A 17,301-nucleotide genomic window follows, 5' to 3' on the forward strand; every position below is an offset into this window, starting at 1 on the left:
GAACTTGAAGTCCCACAGGACTTTAGCTCTGCCATTTTCAGCCACCTCTGGTGGCGTCTCCCATTTGGACTTGGGGACTTCTAGTCTGTATTCTGCACAGATGTTCCTGTACGCTGTTCCAGCCACTTGGTTATGCCTCTCAATATACGCTGTCCCAGCTTGCATCCTACACTCTTCTACTATGTGCCGGACTGTTTCAGGAGCGTCTTTGCACAGCCTGCGCCTTGGATCTCGTCTGCTATGGTAGACCCCGGCCTCTATGGATCTGGTGCTTATGGCCTGTCCTTGTGCTGTCCTTCAGGCCAGCCTTTATGCGTGTGTGTATATACACATATATATGCACGTATGTACACACACAGTGTATACACACACACGAAATGTCTAACTGAACAGCATCTTAATTTGAGTGCCATTATTCCTGTCACTCATGGCCAATCATTGTATATAGTGGTCAGAGCTGACACCTTCCACGTTAAAGACCCAGGTTCGAACCCCACATCCTCCTGTAGTACTCTTGAGCAAGGTAAATACATGGAATCCCTGCTGTATACCTGGGTAAATTATTGTAAGGAAAGAGGAAAGGGTCAAATAAATGAATGTACATTGTTTTTGTTGCATATGTGTCTATATTGCCATATTGTGTATTGCTTTAATGTGCTGCATATTGCAAACATTTCTTCTGATGCATATTGCTGCGCATTGATGTATATTAGTGTATATTAATTTGCTCAGTATGGCTGTACATAACATTGCTGTAATTTGCTACGTAATGATGCAGTTTCAAGCATGCTAACGTATATATTGTATGTATATATTGTTGTACATTGAGGTATAGTGCTGTAATTGTATATGCATTGTTGAACGTAGCTGAATATTGCCACAATTTGCTATCTATCAGTTCGTGATCGGGGACACGCCCTGCAATAAGCCGTATCACCACGGCAGCCATTGCTGAGGAAACTCATGAATGACCTGCTGTATCTTTATTCAGATGTAGATACATATATATGTACACTGTGTTATGAACGAGAGAAATTCTGGCCAGCCTTAAACGTGTCGTTATATTCCGAGATACGGAAAGTGGGGAGCTTTATTTTTTTAATCTTTTAATACTGAGTGCGTGCGAATGACACGGACACCATTTTGGCTCAAAAACCTTATGACGTAACGCGCGGATCCACGTTTCTCTACGGAGCCAAAATGGTGCTGCCAAAGCCGGTTTCTCCGGCGCCCTTCGGATAGGGAAGGCGCGTAGAGCGCACCCCGGTCACGTGACGGGGGAGGTCGCGAGGCTTCCCGTGTTTACATCGCAGCGCTCGGGAGAGGCTGGAGCGAGCTCACCCGCACTCGAGAACATGAGCGTTTCGCTTTCGTTTCTGTAGAAAACGGTACGCGAGGGGACGGTCGCGTGCCGAGTTGTGCCCTCGTGCCGCGGAGGAAAGGGCGTAGCCGGTGGGTGGGGAGGGGAGAGGCCTTCTCGAGCTCGACGGACCGACGCGCCGCGCGACCCCGACACTTCCCGCTGCCGTCCGCGCAGCGCGTCGCCGCCGGAGCCATGGAAGAGCTGACCGTGGAGGTCCGGGGATCGAGCGGAGCGTTTTACAAGGTGGGCGGCCGGTCGAGGGACGTGTCGACGCGCCTGCTGTGAGCGCGCGCGCGCACACATACACACATACACACACACACACACACACACACACACACTCTCTCTCTCCCTCCCCTCTCTCTCTCTCTCTCCCTCTCTCTCGCTCACACACACACACACACACACACACATACACACACACACCGTCCGTCTCAAAAACACGCACACGCACACCCGGGCCCAGTGTTGGCCGTCACGTCATCTGACGAGAGGCCTGAAATTGAAATTGTCCGAGCCGCGGTTTCTGTCAGAGAACCAGCCAGGGCCTGCACTGCTGCTCTCTCCTTCACCGTCCATAATCTCATATTACTTACTCTACTATCTGTTAATACTCTCACTGTACCGCTGTGATACTGTCGTACTCTCTGCTACTTTGTCCGTTAATATTAATCTCATAATAATATTACTGTACTGCTGTAATATTCTTGCTAATGCATACTGTCCCCTTTTTCTGTCATTAATATTCTCATTGCTCTACTGTTATCCACTAATACTATCCTTTTACTCTACTGTCCAGTAATACTCTCATATTGCTGTACTGCTGTCCATTAATATTGTTGCCTTAATCTACTACTGGTGTCCATTAATAATCTCATATTACTGCACTGCTGTCCATTATAATAATGCTGTCCCCTTACTGTACTGCTGTCCAGTAATACTGAACTATTGCTCCACTGCTGTCCCGTAATACTGCTGTCCATTAATATTCTGCTCTTGTTTCACTACTGTCCATTAGTACTCTTTCTCTTGCCCTACTTCTGTTCATTAATACTCTCTTATTGCTACAATACAGTCCATTAATACTCTTTTTCCTCTTACTCTACTACTGTCTCTCAGTACTCTCCTCTTACTCTGCTACTGTGCATTAAATACTCTGCTACTGTCTGTTAACACTCTTTGTTTACTCTACTACCATTCATTAATATTCTCTTATTGCTACAAAACTATCCATTAATGATTAAGATTCTCTTACTCTACTATTGTCCATCAATACCCTTCTCTTACTCTACTATTGTTGTCCATCAATACCCTTCTCTTACTCTACTATTGTCTGTTAATACTCTTCTTTTGCTAAACTTCTGTCCCTTAATACTCTTCTTTTACTCTACTGCTGTCCATGAATACTTCTCTGTTGCTACACTACTGTCCAGTAATGCTGTCAGTAATACTCTTATTGACTTACTGCTGTCCAGTAATACTCTCCTCTTACTCTGCTACTGTTCTACCACTGTTAAAACTCCCTATTTACCCTACTACTGTCAATACTAATGCTAATACTCGTTCTCTTATCTAGTACTGCAATATTACTACTCTATTGTTTCATACTCTCTACTCTGCTGTGGTTCTTATATTCTCCCAAGTAAATTGTCATCCTCCAATTCTTCTGTTGTAATTGAATATTACATTACTTTTCTCCTTATTCCCAATTCTCCAATCCCTCCTGTCATCCTTCTCTCCTTGTCCTTCAACTGTCTTACTCTGATGCCCTCCTCATACTCTTTTGCTCTCGTCCAGTTGTGCCGCTCTCCAACTCCCTTGTTCTCCTCCTTTTGCTCCATTACTCTCTTCTCCTGCTCTACCACTCCCCATTTACTACTCTTCTGCTTTCATTCTCTTTCTGCTGTTCTAGCCTACTACTTTCTTCTACTCTTTCTCCTTCTCTTAGTCTGTTCTCCTACTTTTCTGTTCTCCCGCTATTATTCTCTTCTCTTCCTTTTTGTTTCCTGTGTACTTGCTCTACTACTCTTGCCTATTCTACTACTCTTTCTCCTGCTGTTCTAGGCTACTACTCACCCCTTCTCTTCTTGTTATACTGTTTTTTTTTTTTGTGTGTTCTACTTGTCTTCTACTTTGCAACTTTCCTACTCCAGTCTTCTCCTTCTCCCCATTGTATCACTATTTCCTGTTGTCTGTCTTTTCCTACCATCCTACTGTACCACCCTCTCTCTCTCCTCCTACTTTCCTACTCTAATGTTCTCTTTATCCTGTTCTGCTACTCTCCATCTCCTATGCATCTCCGGCTCTACTAGTCTTCTGCTTCTCCTCTAGTGTTCCTGTACTCCTGTTGCACTGCTTTCTCCTGCTCTCCTTCCCCTACTGTCCTGCTCTATTACTAGACTCCTTCCTCTCCTTTTGCACTTCTGCTATCCTCCTACTGAACTGTTCTTACCCATGTACAGTAAAATTAACCAACCCCCATAGCTGTTCACTGGCCCACACTTCACCTCATTATTACCTGTTTATTACCTTTAGTGGTGGCTCTGTCAGTCTGTACGTACTAGTTGAATAGCTTCACCTGGCCACTTCCTTACAGTTTGTGTATGTCAGGCCTCTCTACTGCTGTCAAGAATAGTAGCACCACATTTGCTTAGTGCTTCATGTTAAAAAAAAAAATAAATTCCTGCTTGACTGCGGTTCCCCTCCTTCGACTTGATAGGATAACAAAATTTAAAAAGTTCATTATTGTCCCCGAGTAGCATGCGTGTAACCACTGCCACACTCCTACACAGAGACTGCACCACCTAAACAAATAAGACTGTGGAGTGGAGCAACTCTGTTACTACATCTGTTAATTTAAAAAGTAAACTAGCTATATTAAGCATATTAACCATTGCTTATTAATTTTTTTCAGGCATTTGTAAGGGATGTGCACGAGTCATCTGTCACCGTGGCATTTGAAAATAAGTAAGTATGCAGTTATTCTTGTTTAGGGTATGAGTAATAAAAGCTGGCATTTTAATTGTACAACTTTAGTCCTTATTGTCCGCAGTAAACGTCTCCGTTAGTCCCAGTCGCACACAATACACGTCTTAATTGCCTGCAATACATACCTTCGTTGTATATTTTATTTCTGATTTGCAGTAATATGCATCTTAACTGTGTACTTTATAGCCAATTGCCCCGAATACAAATCTTAGTCTGTTATTTCTCATAGTGCGCAATACATATTTTCATTTTGTATATTCTCTGATTGCCCACAATACAAATCTTAATTTTGTACATTAGTCCCCAACTGCCTATGATAATTAATTGCCTACAGTAAACTTCTTTATTGTTTCTTATAGGCCACAGTACACGTCTTCGTTGTGTATATTATCTCTGGTCGCTCATAGTACATATTTTGATTGTGTGCAGTGGGAGGTCTGTTCATTGATTCCATTGATTATGTTCCCTTTTGGCATGTGTTTGCTTTTCCCTACCTTGTTTTATTACATTGTCTTTGTCTTTTGCCTTTGTTCAGCTGGCAACCAGAGCGGCAGGTTCCCTTCCACGACGTCCGGTTTCTCCCACCCACAGGCTTCCAGAAGGAGATAAACGAGAGCGATGAGGTTGAGGTATGTGCCAACTGCAGTGGACAGGGACTGTTGGTGGTCTCAGCAGCTCTGAGAATTAATATCCTAGTGTGGTTAAGGTCCGTCTCATATTTCAGGGCACTTATAGCCTTGATTAATCCCCAACATGCAGCCTTTTTTTTTTTTTCTTCTTAAAAGTTTCCCCCACCCAGTGGTAGAAGAACCTCTTAGCAACCATAAACACAGCAGAATTGCAATCTCTCTTCACTCTGCAGGACTCAAAATTTGGCACTAGGCTGTGCTTGGTGCACATGTTCCTCACTGATGCCTTTGCAAATGAACTGATGTATTGTGTGAATTTATATTAATTGTCAGTGTTCGTCCTCTATATTTGGCTTTGCCTTTTCCTTCATTTCACTCTATATTGACAACGAAGGCCTAAATGTCTCATTTTGACCGAAAGACATCTACTAAGAGGGTTGAGTATTGCATGGCAGCCTGTATATTGCCACACACACTTGTTGTGCTGTTTTCAGGTGGGTGTGAAATTTAACACTGGCACTGTGGTACAGGAAGCCCATAGTTATGCTGCATTAAAGGCAACCGACAATTCTACTCTATTTACTGTAGTGGGGTGGTGTTACTACACAGCTCTGCCACGCCGTGGCTGTTCAGAAGTAACAGCAGTGTTGTCTACAGGTCTACTCGCGGGCTAATGAGAAGGAACCATGTGGGTGGTGGCTGGCAAAAGTCAGGATGGTTAAGGGAGAGGTAAGTTTTGTTCTTCTTTTCTGGATGTGTGATTGCATGAAATGTGAAGTAAAAACCACCTGGTCCAGGTTCTCCAGAGGGCACTAGCTTGAATGGTGGTTAAGAATACATCTTTACAGTTAGAAGGTTGCTGGTTTGAGCCCTGCTGAAGTTCCTTGATCAAGTTCCTCGGTCTGATTTGCACCAGTAACCTGAAGGCTGTGGGTTCGAGCTCCATCCACAGCCCCATTGAACAACTCGGTGAATTTCAGCTGACAGTCACTCTACTCTGGACCACCTTTGCAGGGTGTCGCAGTGTAATGTAACAGCACTCAGTTTATTCATAGTACGCTTTTCACCCCTGTGCTCGCTGTTTTCGTTTTTCATTCGCTGGGGTCCGCCAGTTCTATGTTATTGAGTACGCAGCGTGCGACGCCACGCTCAACGAGATCGTCACGCTGGAGCGCCTGAGGCCCGTCAACCCCAACAAGCCGGCCACGAAGAGCACGTTCCTCAAAATTCGGCTGGACGTGCCGGAGGACCTGCGGCAGATGTAAGTGTGCCTGGCATTTCTAAATAGTCATTATTAACCTTTGATGGGTTTTTAACGTGATTGGTAAACGTGACATTGACGTTATGGACAAAACGAATTGGAGACAGATTTCTAGTCCCAGTTGAGGATCCTGTGTGTGTGTGTGTGTGTGTGTGTGTGTGTATAAACACGCAGACATATGTAAATATTATTAGTCATGTGAATGGACTGCATTATAGAAAAAAGTGAAACTGCTTCTCAGCCCAGATGATGCACCTTAACCGTTTTGTGATTTAGTTCTAACTGACTCCAGCTGGCTGTGAGTGATCAGAGCGCAACGAACACACACAGATAGTACACTATTAGTTACTGCGTCCTTCTGTGATTGAACGCTGTTTTTACTGTGAGAACGCATCTTCCCCCCAGGTGCGCAAAGGACTCCGCACACAAAGACTTCAAGAAGGCTGTGGGAGCCTTCAACGTCTCCTACGATTCGGACAAGAAGCAGCTTGTCATCCTGGTAAGTGACGCGCGTTCACGCCAGGAGCTGCACCGCCTTCGCTCTTCTGGTCAGCGTCACACCTCATTCACACTTCTCCTCGTTTCAGTCCATCAACGAAGTGACGGCCAAGCGGGCGTCCATGCTCAGCGACATGCACTTCAGGAGTCTGCGCACCAAGCTGTCACTCATGCTGAGGAATGAGGAGGCCAGCAGGCAGCTGGAGGTACGAAAGCCCCGCCTCCGTGCGTCAGCTCCGTTGCCGTCCACCAAGCCATCCGCTATCATTTCTGCTTTCCTCTGGTTTTGGTGTTTAGTCCAAGACCTGTTTCAGTACTCAAATTCCCTGCTTTTGTACCTGGTTTTTAAATTAAATTGCTTTACTATTATGACCTTTATTCAGGCGTTACTCTGGCATTGTACTTGCTCATTTGTGTATCTTATAATATTTAAAGAAAAAAGAAAAAATTGGTGAGAGGGTATCAGGATTTGTCTGTCCTGCGTCTTATGCACCTACTCGAACGATGAACCTTGGTGCAGCAAGTGGTAGGGAACAAACTAGGTTTACTTGAGACTTTCATGTCTGCAGCTATGTCTCCTTCTCTTAATGTAATGCATAAATTGTACTTTTGCTGAGATGTACATCACTTTGGACAAAAGCATCTGCTGAATGAATAAATGTAAATGTATGTCCAAGTGCTTTATAGTATCGTTATAACTGTAATGGGGCAAATTATTTGTGTATCCTGTATATTATTTGTCTTTGTGTGTACAGTCATGCAGAAGTTTGAGCAACTCTGGTCAAATTACATACTTGATATGTTTTTGAAGTGGAAAAACTTTTTTCCAATATGTTAAATTTGGCAATTATTAATTGTGCGTTAAAGTTTGCAAAAATAATGTCATGTTTATGTTTGCTTCTTACGGAGGTTGTGTTAAATTCAGCGCATGACTGTGTGTGTGTGTTTGTAACAGTTTAGAACAAAGGTTCTTAACCGTTTTCCGTAACCAGATCCCTTTACGAATCTCAGCGTCCTGGAAAAATGTGTATAAATTCTTTTAAAACATACTCTCCTCAGTTTAATGCATGGACATGTGAATGCCTTCACACTGAATTGTCGTTGATAGTAATAGCATAAAAATATTGTCATCTGTTTGCTTGGTGTTATTTAGAAAGCAAACCTGCGGTTCACGGACACCCAAGGGCCCCGTGGATCCCATGGTTTCTCTTAGCAGTGCGCTACACTGTGTGCTCTGCAAGATGCTTTCACTAAAAGGATCTTGAGTGGTTCTGTTAAGTCAGTGAAGTGCATCAGTTGATTAAAAGGGTTGTTTTGTGCTGACAGAGCTCCCGTCAGCTGGCGTCCCGCTTCCACGAGCAGTTCTCGGTGCGGGACGACCTAATGGGCTTGGCCATTGGTACTCACGGTGCCAACATCCAGCAGGCCCGCAAGGTCCCCGGGGTGACCGCCATCGACCTGGACGAGGAAACCTGCACCTTCCACATCTACGGGGAGGTACACACGTAGCCGCCGCTCTTCTCTTCCCGCCCTGTCCGGCGTTATGTGTCCCTCACAGAAACATGACTAGAGTGGCAGCAGGGTGTGGAAATGCAGAAATGTTTGCGATGAAAGAAAACATCATGACTGTAACGCTTGGGAAGTCAGAATAAAGAATCAGTAAATGGTGCAAAGACACACAAGGAACAGTGACTTTTTGTTTATGATTTGTGGATACGTAGTTGCTTTATGCCACTTGTCATGTCGAGGCTGTGCTGATCTTGTTCTTCACGTGGCAGGACCAGGAGGCTGTGCAGAAGGCTAGGAGTTACCTAGAGTTCTCGGAGGATGTAATCAAAGTACCCAGGAATTTAGTTGGTAAAGTATAAAACACACTCCCTCCAGCTCCTTCATGGTGTTATCTCTTCTGTTTTGTATGAATGAAGAAACTTTCTTGATCTTAGAGGGAGATTGACTTTGGCGGTAGTAGTTTACATTACATAACATACATACAGTATATGTGTACATACACGTATGTAAGGCAGCCAAATATAAAATAAATGTAAACGTAATATTAAAAAGTAAAATAAATTTCAGCAGGTGAAATAAGTAGAAAAAAATCATAATTGAAATGACACCCGTGTCCCTTGGTTTTTAGGGAAAGTCATTGGTAAAAACGGAAAGTTAATCCAGGAGGTGGTGGATAAATCCGGAGTGGTGAGAGTGAGAATCGAGGCTGAGAACGAGAAGAAATCGCCACCCCAGGAGGAGGTGAGCGGGTGCAGGCTCGTCGTTTTGGGCCAAGATGAGTCACTGTGAAACAGGTCACACTGGAATACCTGGACACCCTCCCTCCCATGACACATGTTTCTCGCTGCTGTGGTCTTCAGCAGGGCATGGTGCCATTTGTCTTTGTGGGGACAAAGGAAAGCATCTCCAACGCCCGTGTTCTGCTGGATTATCATCTCAATTACCTGAAGGTGAGGAGCTAAGGAGCTTTGCTCCAGATTGTCAAGGTGCAAGCAGGGTGAGAAACAGAAGGTTGAATTGGGTTGTTAATGAGCTGATGAGTTGACAAGGGCGGTTTTAACCTGCAGGACACCCTTTCCGGTGGTTCTCCAGGTGGCGCCCCCATGCTGTTTGGAGGTATAAAGGCCATCTGAGACTGTCTGACCCCTGTGATCCCCCTCTCCCCCCCAGGAAGTGGACCAGCTGCGCATGGAGCGGCTGCAGATTGACGAGCAGCTCCGGCAAATCGGCGGAGGGCCCAGAGCGTCGGCCGCGCGCCCCGACAAGGAGAAGGGTTTCTCCACAGAGGACAGCACGGGGCCCCCGCGAGGGGCCAAGCCCTTTGGCCGAGGAGGTCGTGGCAGACGTGGCCCCAACTTTGCCTCAGGTAGAGCCAAGATGGGGCTGGCTCTGGTCTTCAGCCACCCCCTTCTACCCTCATATGAGCAGGGCTGGTCTTCAGTCTGAAACTCACTGTTGAAACAAATTCTAAGCAAAAAGCAAAATAATGAAATGTTGTTTTTGCAATGAACTGTCCGTTTTGAGAACGAGGGTGTTTGGAGCTATCGGGGGGGCTAGGTAAGGCAGAGCCTGGGGGGGTGGCAGGGAGGAAAAGAAAAGCAGACAAGGTAAAAGCTGGCAGAGACTGTTGAGATAAGAACAGCTCTCCTTAGTGCTGACAGGAAAGTCTTTAAACCTCAGAGATGAAAAATGAAAGTTCTGAAATGAATGGATAATTGAACAAAATTAATAAAGTGAATCCTTATACAGTGCTTGTGGCATATGGGTATGTCCTCGACTCACAGTGCAGTTGTTACGGCTTGGTTCAGCTTGGTTTGAGTCGCTCACTGGCTGTTGCCCTGCTTCACACCATATTGCTCCAGGGTAGGCTTTGGACCACCGTGACCCTGCGTTGGATGAGCAGTTATTAATGGTGCATGCCTGGCTCTAAATGGTGCTGTGTGTAGACTTTGATCTTGCACTTAGAGTTTCGGCACCGAATTAGCGCACCTCCCGACTCCAGTGTGTGTCGTGGAACGGGGATCCCCAGGAGTCCTCCAGTTTTTCCCCACAAACGCTTTGACTCAAGGAAACCACCTGTGTTTTGTTTCTGTCCTTATAACACCACGTTTGCCCCCTAGGCACCAACTCGGAGGCTTCCAATGCTTCCGAGACCGAGTCGGATCACCGCGAGGAGCTGAGCGACTGGTCCCTGGCCCCCACTGACGAGGAGAGCGGGGGCTTCCCACGCCGTGGTGATGGACGCAAACGTGGCGGGGGTACTCGCGGCCGGGGAGGTAGAGGCCGGGGAGGCTACAAGGGTGAGCGGCATCTTGCCTCTTTTAATCTGCAATTGTGACGGTAGCTTTAACATTAGTAGAACCAGCAGCGAGCGGCACTGCAGATGTATCCGGATGCCAAGCAGCGATTCGATAGTCAGCAGGTCGAAGCTCAGCTCTGAGTGACAGCAGCCTTTCCGCCTGTAGGACCCGAGGAGCTGCAGTGGAACGAGACACGCTCGCGCCCTTCCAGAGACCCGAAGACCAGGCCACAGGAAGACTCCCTGCAGGTGAGAAAGAGCCAAAGTGTCGGTGCAGTGTCAGCTACCTGCCACTAGGAGTCACTGCCACACTTTGTCTTTCTCTGCGGTTCAAGAATGAAACCCTTAATCAAGTTGTACTTGTCAAATTTGAAGGAAATTACATGTTGAAAGTAATGAAATGCTCTACAGCACGTGTCTGATCATGATGGGTTAATTAAAAATAGGCATCCTGCAAAAAGCCAGTTATGGTAATTCCGTATTTCAGAAATGGAAATTTTCTCCTCCTATTGCATGCCTCCAATCCACGGTTGCTCAGGCAGATATTAGAACATTAGGAAATGTGAGTTCAGTCCAAGCCACAGATATCTATTTTTGAGGCTGTGATTCATTTTTCAAAGGTAATTTGCCTAGAAATTCAGTATTGAGGATATTAGAGATTTACAAAAGGTGTTAGAGAGAGGAGGAAAGGCTTCCGCCCCACATCATCACACATTCCAAACACATCAGGAACTTCCGCAGGCTCGATGCTCGGTGGGAATGAGCAGCCCGCGCCGGGCCGTCTTCTCGCCCCACAGATCCGAATCGATGGCAACGAGCGGAGCGTGCACACCAAGCCTGCCCAGGGTGCCAGCGGGCCCGACCGCCAGAGGCCCCCCAAGGAGCGACCCGTGAAGAAGGAAAAGCCGGAAGGCCAGGATGGGCAGCAGTTGCTGGTCAATGGGGTGTCGTAGGCCGACTGCGCCCCCCTCGGACCCCCGTCCCTGAACCCCTGCGCACTTCATTGATCCTGATGCTTCATTAGAGACCCGTTAGGCCAAAGAGATCCAGATCAGTAGGGCTGTCTCAGAAATTGGAAGTTGGGAGGGGGGGGCAAACCCTGTTCCTGTGTTTCAAGCACTCCTGTGTCCTGTCGGGGGAAGGAGGGTATGGGGTGTAGCTCTCTGGCCACCGGAGCAGGAACCGGGAGCCTAGTTTTCTTTTTTATTTTTTTTTTTTTTTTTTTTTTTTTAAAAAACTTTTTGTTTTCGGTAGAAGCGCCGAGAGAGTGCGGCAGGAGCGCGGCGCAGCCAAAAGGACGGCGCCTGCAAGTGGCGACGCTTTGCGTGTGTGAGTCGTCTGCAGCGCTTCGCTTTTGTTTTCACTGTCCTCTCCCCACCGCCCAGCCTCGGCAGCCTGTCTCATCTCCAACCCCAACATGAGGTCACCGCTGTTGTGTTACTAGCAAAAAAAAAAAAAAGAAAAAAAGGAAAAACAAAAAAGCAACTCTGTCTGATTTGTGCCTTTAAATATATTGTCGATAGTATCGTAATTGGACGTCTCAATCAGGGAGAAGATACGGACACCAACACTAATGTATTATACTTGTATCTAGAGAACCTGCTCGATCCGGAGAGTTCTGCTTCTCTTCATGGCGATTGCATGCATTACATTGCTTTGGGTTTTTTTTTTTTTTTTTTTTTTTTTATAAAATCTGGGAAAACCAGAACTGTACCGTGGTATCGGAGTATTTAGTTTTCCATTATCCTTGCACTGAAATCTCCTAGAATAGCAGTGATGGAATTGAAGCCCCTCTCACCCTCTCCTAGAAGGGATCCACCACACACTCTTGTTGCGGAACCTAGACTTTTGAACTTTGCTTTTTGCAAATTTATGTGGATGACATATAAATGTAGTTGCAGCAGAAAGGGTGGATAAATCAGTTTGTGTCAAATACTTCATAACCTTTTTTTAATTTTTATTTAATCCCCCCCCCCCCCCCCCCCCCAGCAGTACTAGAAGGCAGTGCTGGTACAGGTGGGCGGAGCCTCTTTGTGAATTATAAGGATAGTTTTCTTCATAGGAGATAGGAAATAACACGGATTGTAGAGTTTCTGCTACCTACTTTTGTCTAATGGTGTTGTGCAGTGTTTGTTTGACAGAGCAGCGAAAGCAGGAAGCTGGTGGTCCGGCGGAGCTCCGCACTGGACCACCGAAATGCAAGACAACTCTTGGCAGTATTCCCCTCAACTCACACACACGCAACACAGTCCAAATTCTCGAGATGCCTACGGTGGTGGAGATTCCCGCTTCTAACTCGTAAATATTGAGAGACACGATGTTGGTCATTGCGTTCCCACCCCCGGCTGGCGCTCGGTCACAGGCCTGTCCGCAGCACTGTCACTTCCTGTTAGAGGAGTCGTCGCTCACGAGTGACGTGTAGCTCAGAGGAGTCGGCTACATGCTGTATATTATCTCACCGTTTAAAGGAAATGTTGCTGTTATTTTGGATTTCCGAAGTGTAAACTAAACATCTGTGTCGTTTGCGACTTTTTTATAACATGGAAATATAATAAAACCGGAACATGGTAATAACATCCTTGGGCTTTTCGGGCGAGACGTCCGTGGCATCAGTGACCGCACGGCGGAGCAGACCGCTACCCGACCGTGCCTGTTGGGAGCCACCGTGGTTCAAAGAGGGTTTAGGACCATTGAGCTCTTTAACCGCCGTTTGTCTTACCTGATCAGTGCTTGTGCATTCCAACCTAGATTCACTTTGAGGACTTGATGCTGTTTGAAACCCATGATCCTTTGGGGTCCACTTGGAAGTTCTGCTCTTTCCTTTATGTATTTGTGTTCTTTTTCAAGTGCAGCACTTATGATTCAATAGGTAGTAACTGGTGAAGGTTTGTCGGGCGCTTCCAGACCCTCGAATTGGGCTTCGCGGGTCTTCAGGAAGGCCGCGCCCTCTGACCCGTAGCCTCACTGTGCAGACATTGAGGGCTGAGTGGAAGTTGGCGGTTCTCTGGAGCGCCGTTCACGTAGGAGGTAAATTCAAAACCCATCCTCTGAAGGAAATCGGACTGCAGGCTGTAACCAATTGGAGTAATCGGCACCCGTTCAGATTCTCAGCTTAGCCACGCGGTCAGGCAAGAGAACCACGGATGTTTGGCTTGACGATGCCGCTTCTCAAAAGGCTCCTGCGTGGGCCGAGCACGCGAGCGATGCAGGTGAAGGCAGAGACGTCGCCGCCCTCCGAGCTGCCGTTCGGAATTGCCCGGATTTGGCGCCGATCGTTCACCATCAGTATTCCCGCGGCCTTCGCATCTGACGCTGACAGACACCTGGCAGACCCCCGCAGTCTATCATAAAGGAAATTGCCAAACCAGAACGATTATTACAGTAATTTATTTTGAGGAATGTGTATGAGTTTAAAATAAGACGTTTTAGGCCGTCGTGGTATGAACTTAAAACAGAAATACTGTAGATACTGAACAGAGGTAGACTGACCTTGTATATTACTGCACTTTGGGCAATATTTTCTCTGTACATATTAGCGGAACAGATTGGGTTTTATGTTCATGTTGTTTGGTTATAGTGCAATATATTTTGTATGCAAGCAGTTTCAATAAATAAAGGTTGATCTTTCTCTGCTACATTTGCCTCTTTCCTCTTTCAGATACCAAATAACCAACAGCAAAAATTACTGGAGCACTAGATATAGTTTATAATACTTTTTTTTCCCATAAAAATGCAAGCATGGTTGGGTATTCTTTCCTAACATCTGTTTTACCAGTGGGTGGCATTGTGCTTAAAGCAGTGTCCCACTTGCTGTAGTACCCTTGATCAAGGTACTTCCCTGGAGTGAAAGTTTAAAAAAAAAAAAAACTGCAATCATTGTAAGTAGCTTAACCTTTTAAGTTGTTTCAGAGAGAAGCATCAGCTGCAGGAATAAATGTTAACCAAGTTACCATTAACAGATTTAATACTAAAATAACCCTTGATATTTTATAAAAGTGCTGTTATTAGCACATAATGTGTGCATTACTGAAACATCTACTCTTGATGTTTTACCCTTCATCAAGGGATTTACCCTGAATTACTCCAATAAAAATTACTCAGTCAATGAGCATAAATGAGTAAATTAGTGAGCAAACATGACATTGTGACTCATCTTGGACAAATGAGTCAGCCAGATGGATAAAGAATAAGAATTTTTAACCGTTGGGGTGTTTGGGAGAAAACAGGAGTGGATTAGAGGTAAAAATTGACATTGGATATTGTTGAAGTAGTGCTGGGCTGGCCAACAGGCCCAAGGTTCCTCTTCCTCTTCCTGTTCCAGTTCTGCTTCGCTCCTCCCCATGCGGTCTGGAATGGCATCATTCACCCAGCTGCGCACTAGATGGCACTCTCACGCCAGCGGTGTGCTGAACAGCTGTGGTGGCCCGAGGGCCGGGGGCGATGGGTGCGTTCGCCCGGCTTTGGAAGCAGCTGCCTGTTCGAATGGGCCTATCGGGTCCCCGTGTGGGCCGCCGCGGATCTCCATGACCCCGGCGTAGGAAAGGGCGTGGGCTCCTCGGTGCCCGCCGGTGGTATTAGAGCCGTCCTCCACGTATCCCGGAGAGTGACCTAGTTTCCCTCCGTTTGTCTCTCTCTCCTGCTCCCCGCAACAAGAACCGCACCGACCGCCCCAGGGAATCCAGAGAGCCCTGTTACCGCGGTGTCCTCGGCTACGCTGGCGCCCTCTGTGGTCGCGGGGCCTTCGGGCACCGCCCTGCTGCAGGGTCATTAGGAAGAGCGCGGGAAATTGATGGCAGCACTTAAAAGGGTGCCTGGAGAGCCATTTAATTAGCATATAATGACGAACGCGGCGCATTCATTAAAGGCTCGAATTAGCGAAACGGGCGTCGCGCTCTGTTCCGCCGCAGCGCCGGCGTTCCCCGGCGGCCCGGAAGGGCGCCCTCCGAAGGTTCGAACGAACCGCTCGCTCTCGTTTAGAAAGGTTCGTTTGGGACGGCGCTCAAGCACGTGATGAAACGTGGTCCCGGGTGGTACGTGGAGGACAGAGAGGGACTCTGTGAGCCAAAACGTGCCTCGGAGATGAGTCGGTCGCCAACGCGGTCGGGCGTCCCGCCTCTCCGGGCAGCTGCTCACTTCCATCCAGATTTTCCTTCACATTTTCTTCAGATTGGCTCTGTTTATGAAGCGGGGTTGGGGGGAGGGGGTGCTCTTGCTGCCTTCTTCTTCTTATTCTTTGTTCCTCTTCTGCAGAAGGCAGCCCCAACTTTTTGTGCTTGTTGTTGTTGTTGTTGTTTTTTTGGCATCGACCTGTTTTTCACGCCCTGGCGTCGGGAAGACTCGACAGATCACGAGTGCGATGCGCTGGACTCGTTCCCCATTATTAAGCTGCCAGCCGTCCTGCCGCTCCCGCAGTCGGGGATCTCGGTCCCAAACGCTCGACAACGAGCATGAATTCCAGCAGCTTATTCAGAGAAAAAAAAAAAAAAAAAAAAAGCTGAAATGATCCTCTTTGTTGTGAACGCAGTTTTCTGGAGGGTTTATGTCCCGCAGTTTACGCCAGTTGCTTGGTAGACTGGGAATGCTGGGAATTCCTGCTCACAAGTTCCATTGTCCCAGCATTTGCTCTTCCCCCCCCCCAGCAGGAAGCCTGATTTTATATTTATTAATTTAGCTGACACTTTTCTCCAAGCCACTTATAATTATTTACTCATTTATACAGCTCAGTAATTTAGGGTAAGTACTTTGCTCAAGGAAGCTATACCTGTAGGTGAGATTTGAACCGGCAACCTTTGGAGACTCTAACGGCTACGTTATCAGCTGACTCTCTTTCTGGTCTGTGTTGTGCTCATCCTGTTCAACCGTCTCATGTTATACCGTACTGCGCTCAACCACCGGGGGGGCATCTCCTCTGAGAGGCTGCAGTGCTTTGGGTCGTGGGTCATTTCCTACTGTGAGGATCTCCTGGGTGACCTTTGACCTGTGATGCCCAGTCTTGTTTTTAATGGGTCATTGGGTTAACATGATTTAGGGTTTGCCAGGGGTTCCAGACACTCTGTAAACGTGTTTTAATGCAACAATTCATTGTCACAAACTACTTGTCCAGTGTAGGGTCACGGTGGTCCAGAGCCTATCCTGGAAGCATAGGTTCACTGCAAGAGCACAGTCTGCCGCTGCTGAAAACCGTTGACTCGAGAAGCTCCGACACTCTGCCGAACAAGCCAGCGATGCCATGGTGAAGGAGTTGCCACAGCAACAGTAACCTCTGACACAAGTCTGAATTAGCAGTGGGTCCAGCGGTCTGGAAGAACATGACCCCGGTGTGACCGATCACCCCATTCGAGAGCTGTAGGCTAAAGTGTCTTGGGCAGGTGGTCACGAAGTGCCGCTTACCGAGCTCCACCGCAATGGCAGTGCTGGCACCGGATTTGTTTCTTCCCTTGGTTAACCAGGTCTTCTACTAGGCCACGTCAACAGTCTGCTGGGCTGTGTTGTCGCCATATGAGCCGGGTTCGATCCTCGGTAGAGTCCAGAAAAAAGCTCACCCCAATTGTTCCTCGTTCTACTGGAACTCTTATCTGTAAGTTCGCAGCCTTGTTAGCAAAATCCATCATGGACCTCCTGGCTCCGGAGCGCGAACCCTAGAGCTGTGAGTGGTATTTTCCATATTACCATATCGATAACAGTTAGTGACGTGGTGTTGTCTCAACCCATCAGTATATCTCTTGAACCTTGAACCTCCCAGGATGTATTGCAT

General features: G+C 46.9%; 1 protein-coding gene across 2 annotated transcripts; it reads left to right on the plus strand.

Moving 5' to 3' along the window:
- The first annotated feature begins 1,283 nt into the window (after nucleotides 1-1,283).
- fmr1 (fragile X messenger ribonucleoprotein 1) lies at nucleotides 1,284-12,501 on the plus strand. 2 transcript variants are annotated; one of them, XM_018733821.2, is made up of 15 exons: nucleotides 1,284-1,606; nucleotides 4,278-4,330; nucleotides 4,887-4,980; nucleotides 5,638-5,709; nucleotides 6,093-6,241; nucleotides 6,647-6,740; nucleotides 6,829-6,945; nucleotides 8,066-8,236; nucleotides 8,518-8,596; nucleotides 8,877-8,989; nucleotides 9,109-9,198; nucleotides 9,419-9,614; nucleotides 10,369-10,548; nucleotides 10,714-10,796; nucleotides 11,345-12,501. In XM_018733821.2, exons 1-15 carry the CDS (start codon nucleotides 1,556-1,558, stop codon nucleotides 11,498-11,500), a joined length of 1,698 nt encoding a protein of 565 aa, XP_018589337.1. In that variant the 5' UTR covers nucleotides 1,284-1,555; the 3' UTR covers nucleotides 11,501-12,501. The 2 variants fall into 2 exon arrangements, with proteins under 2 accessions (XP_018589337.1, XP_018589338.1); XM_018733822.2 differs by having other exon boundaries at nucleotides 9,112-9,198.
- Nucleotides 12,502-17,301: the final 4,800 nt, after the last annotated feature.

The sequence above is a fragment of the Scleropages formosus genome, chromosome 13 (genome assembly GCF_900964775.1).
Source record: "Scleropages formosus chromosome 13, fSclFor1.1, whole genome shotgun sequence".
NCBI lineage: Eukaryota > Metazoa > Chordata > Actinopteri > Osteoglossiformes > Osteoglossidae > Scleropages > Scleropages formosus.

What these genes read in the sequence shown, in the direction of transcription:
- fmr1 (XM_018733821.2), top strand. Translation starts at nt 1,556, where the DNA reads ATGGAAGAGCTGACCGTGGAGGTCCGGGGATCGAGCGGAGCGTTTTAC. An exon ending in ACCGTGGCATTTGAAAATAA is followed by an intron (nt 4,331 to 4,886) that starts GTAAGTATGCAG and finishes GCCTTTGTTCAG; the next exon opens with CTGGCAACCAGAGCGGCAGG. An exon ending in CCGGAGGACCTGCGGCAGAT is followed by an intron (nt 6,242 to 6,646) that starts GTAAGTGTGCCT and finishes TCTTCCCCCCAG; the next exon opens with GTGCGCAAAGGACTCCGCAC.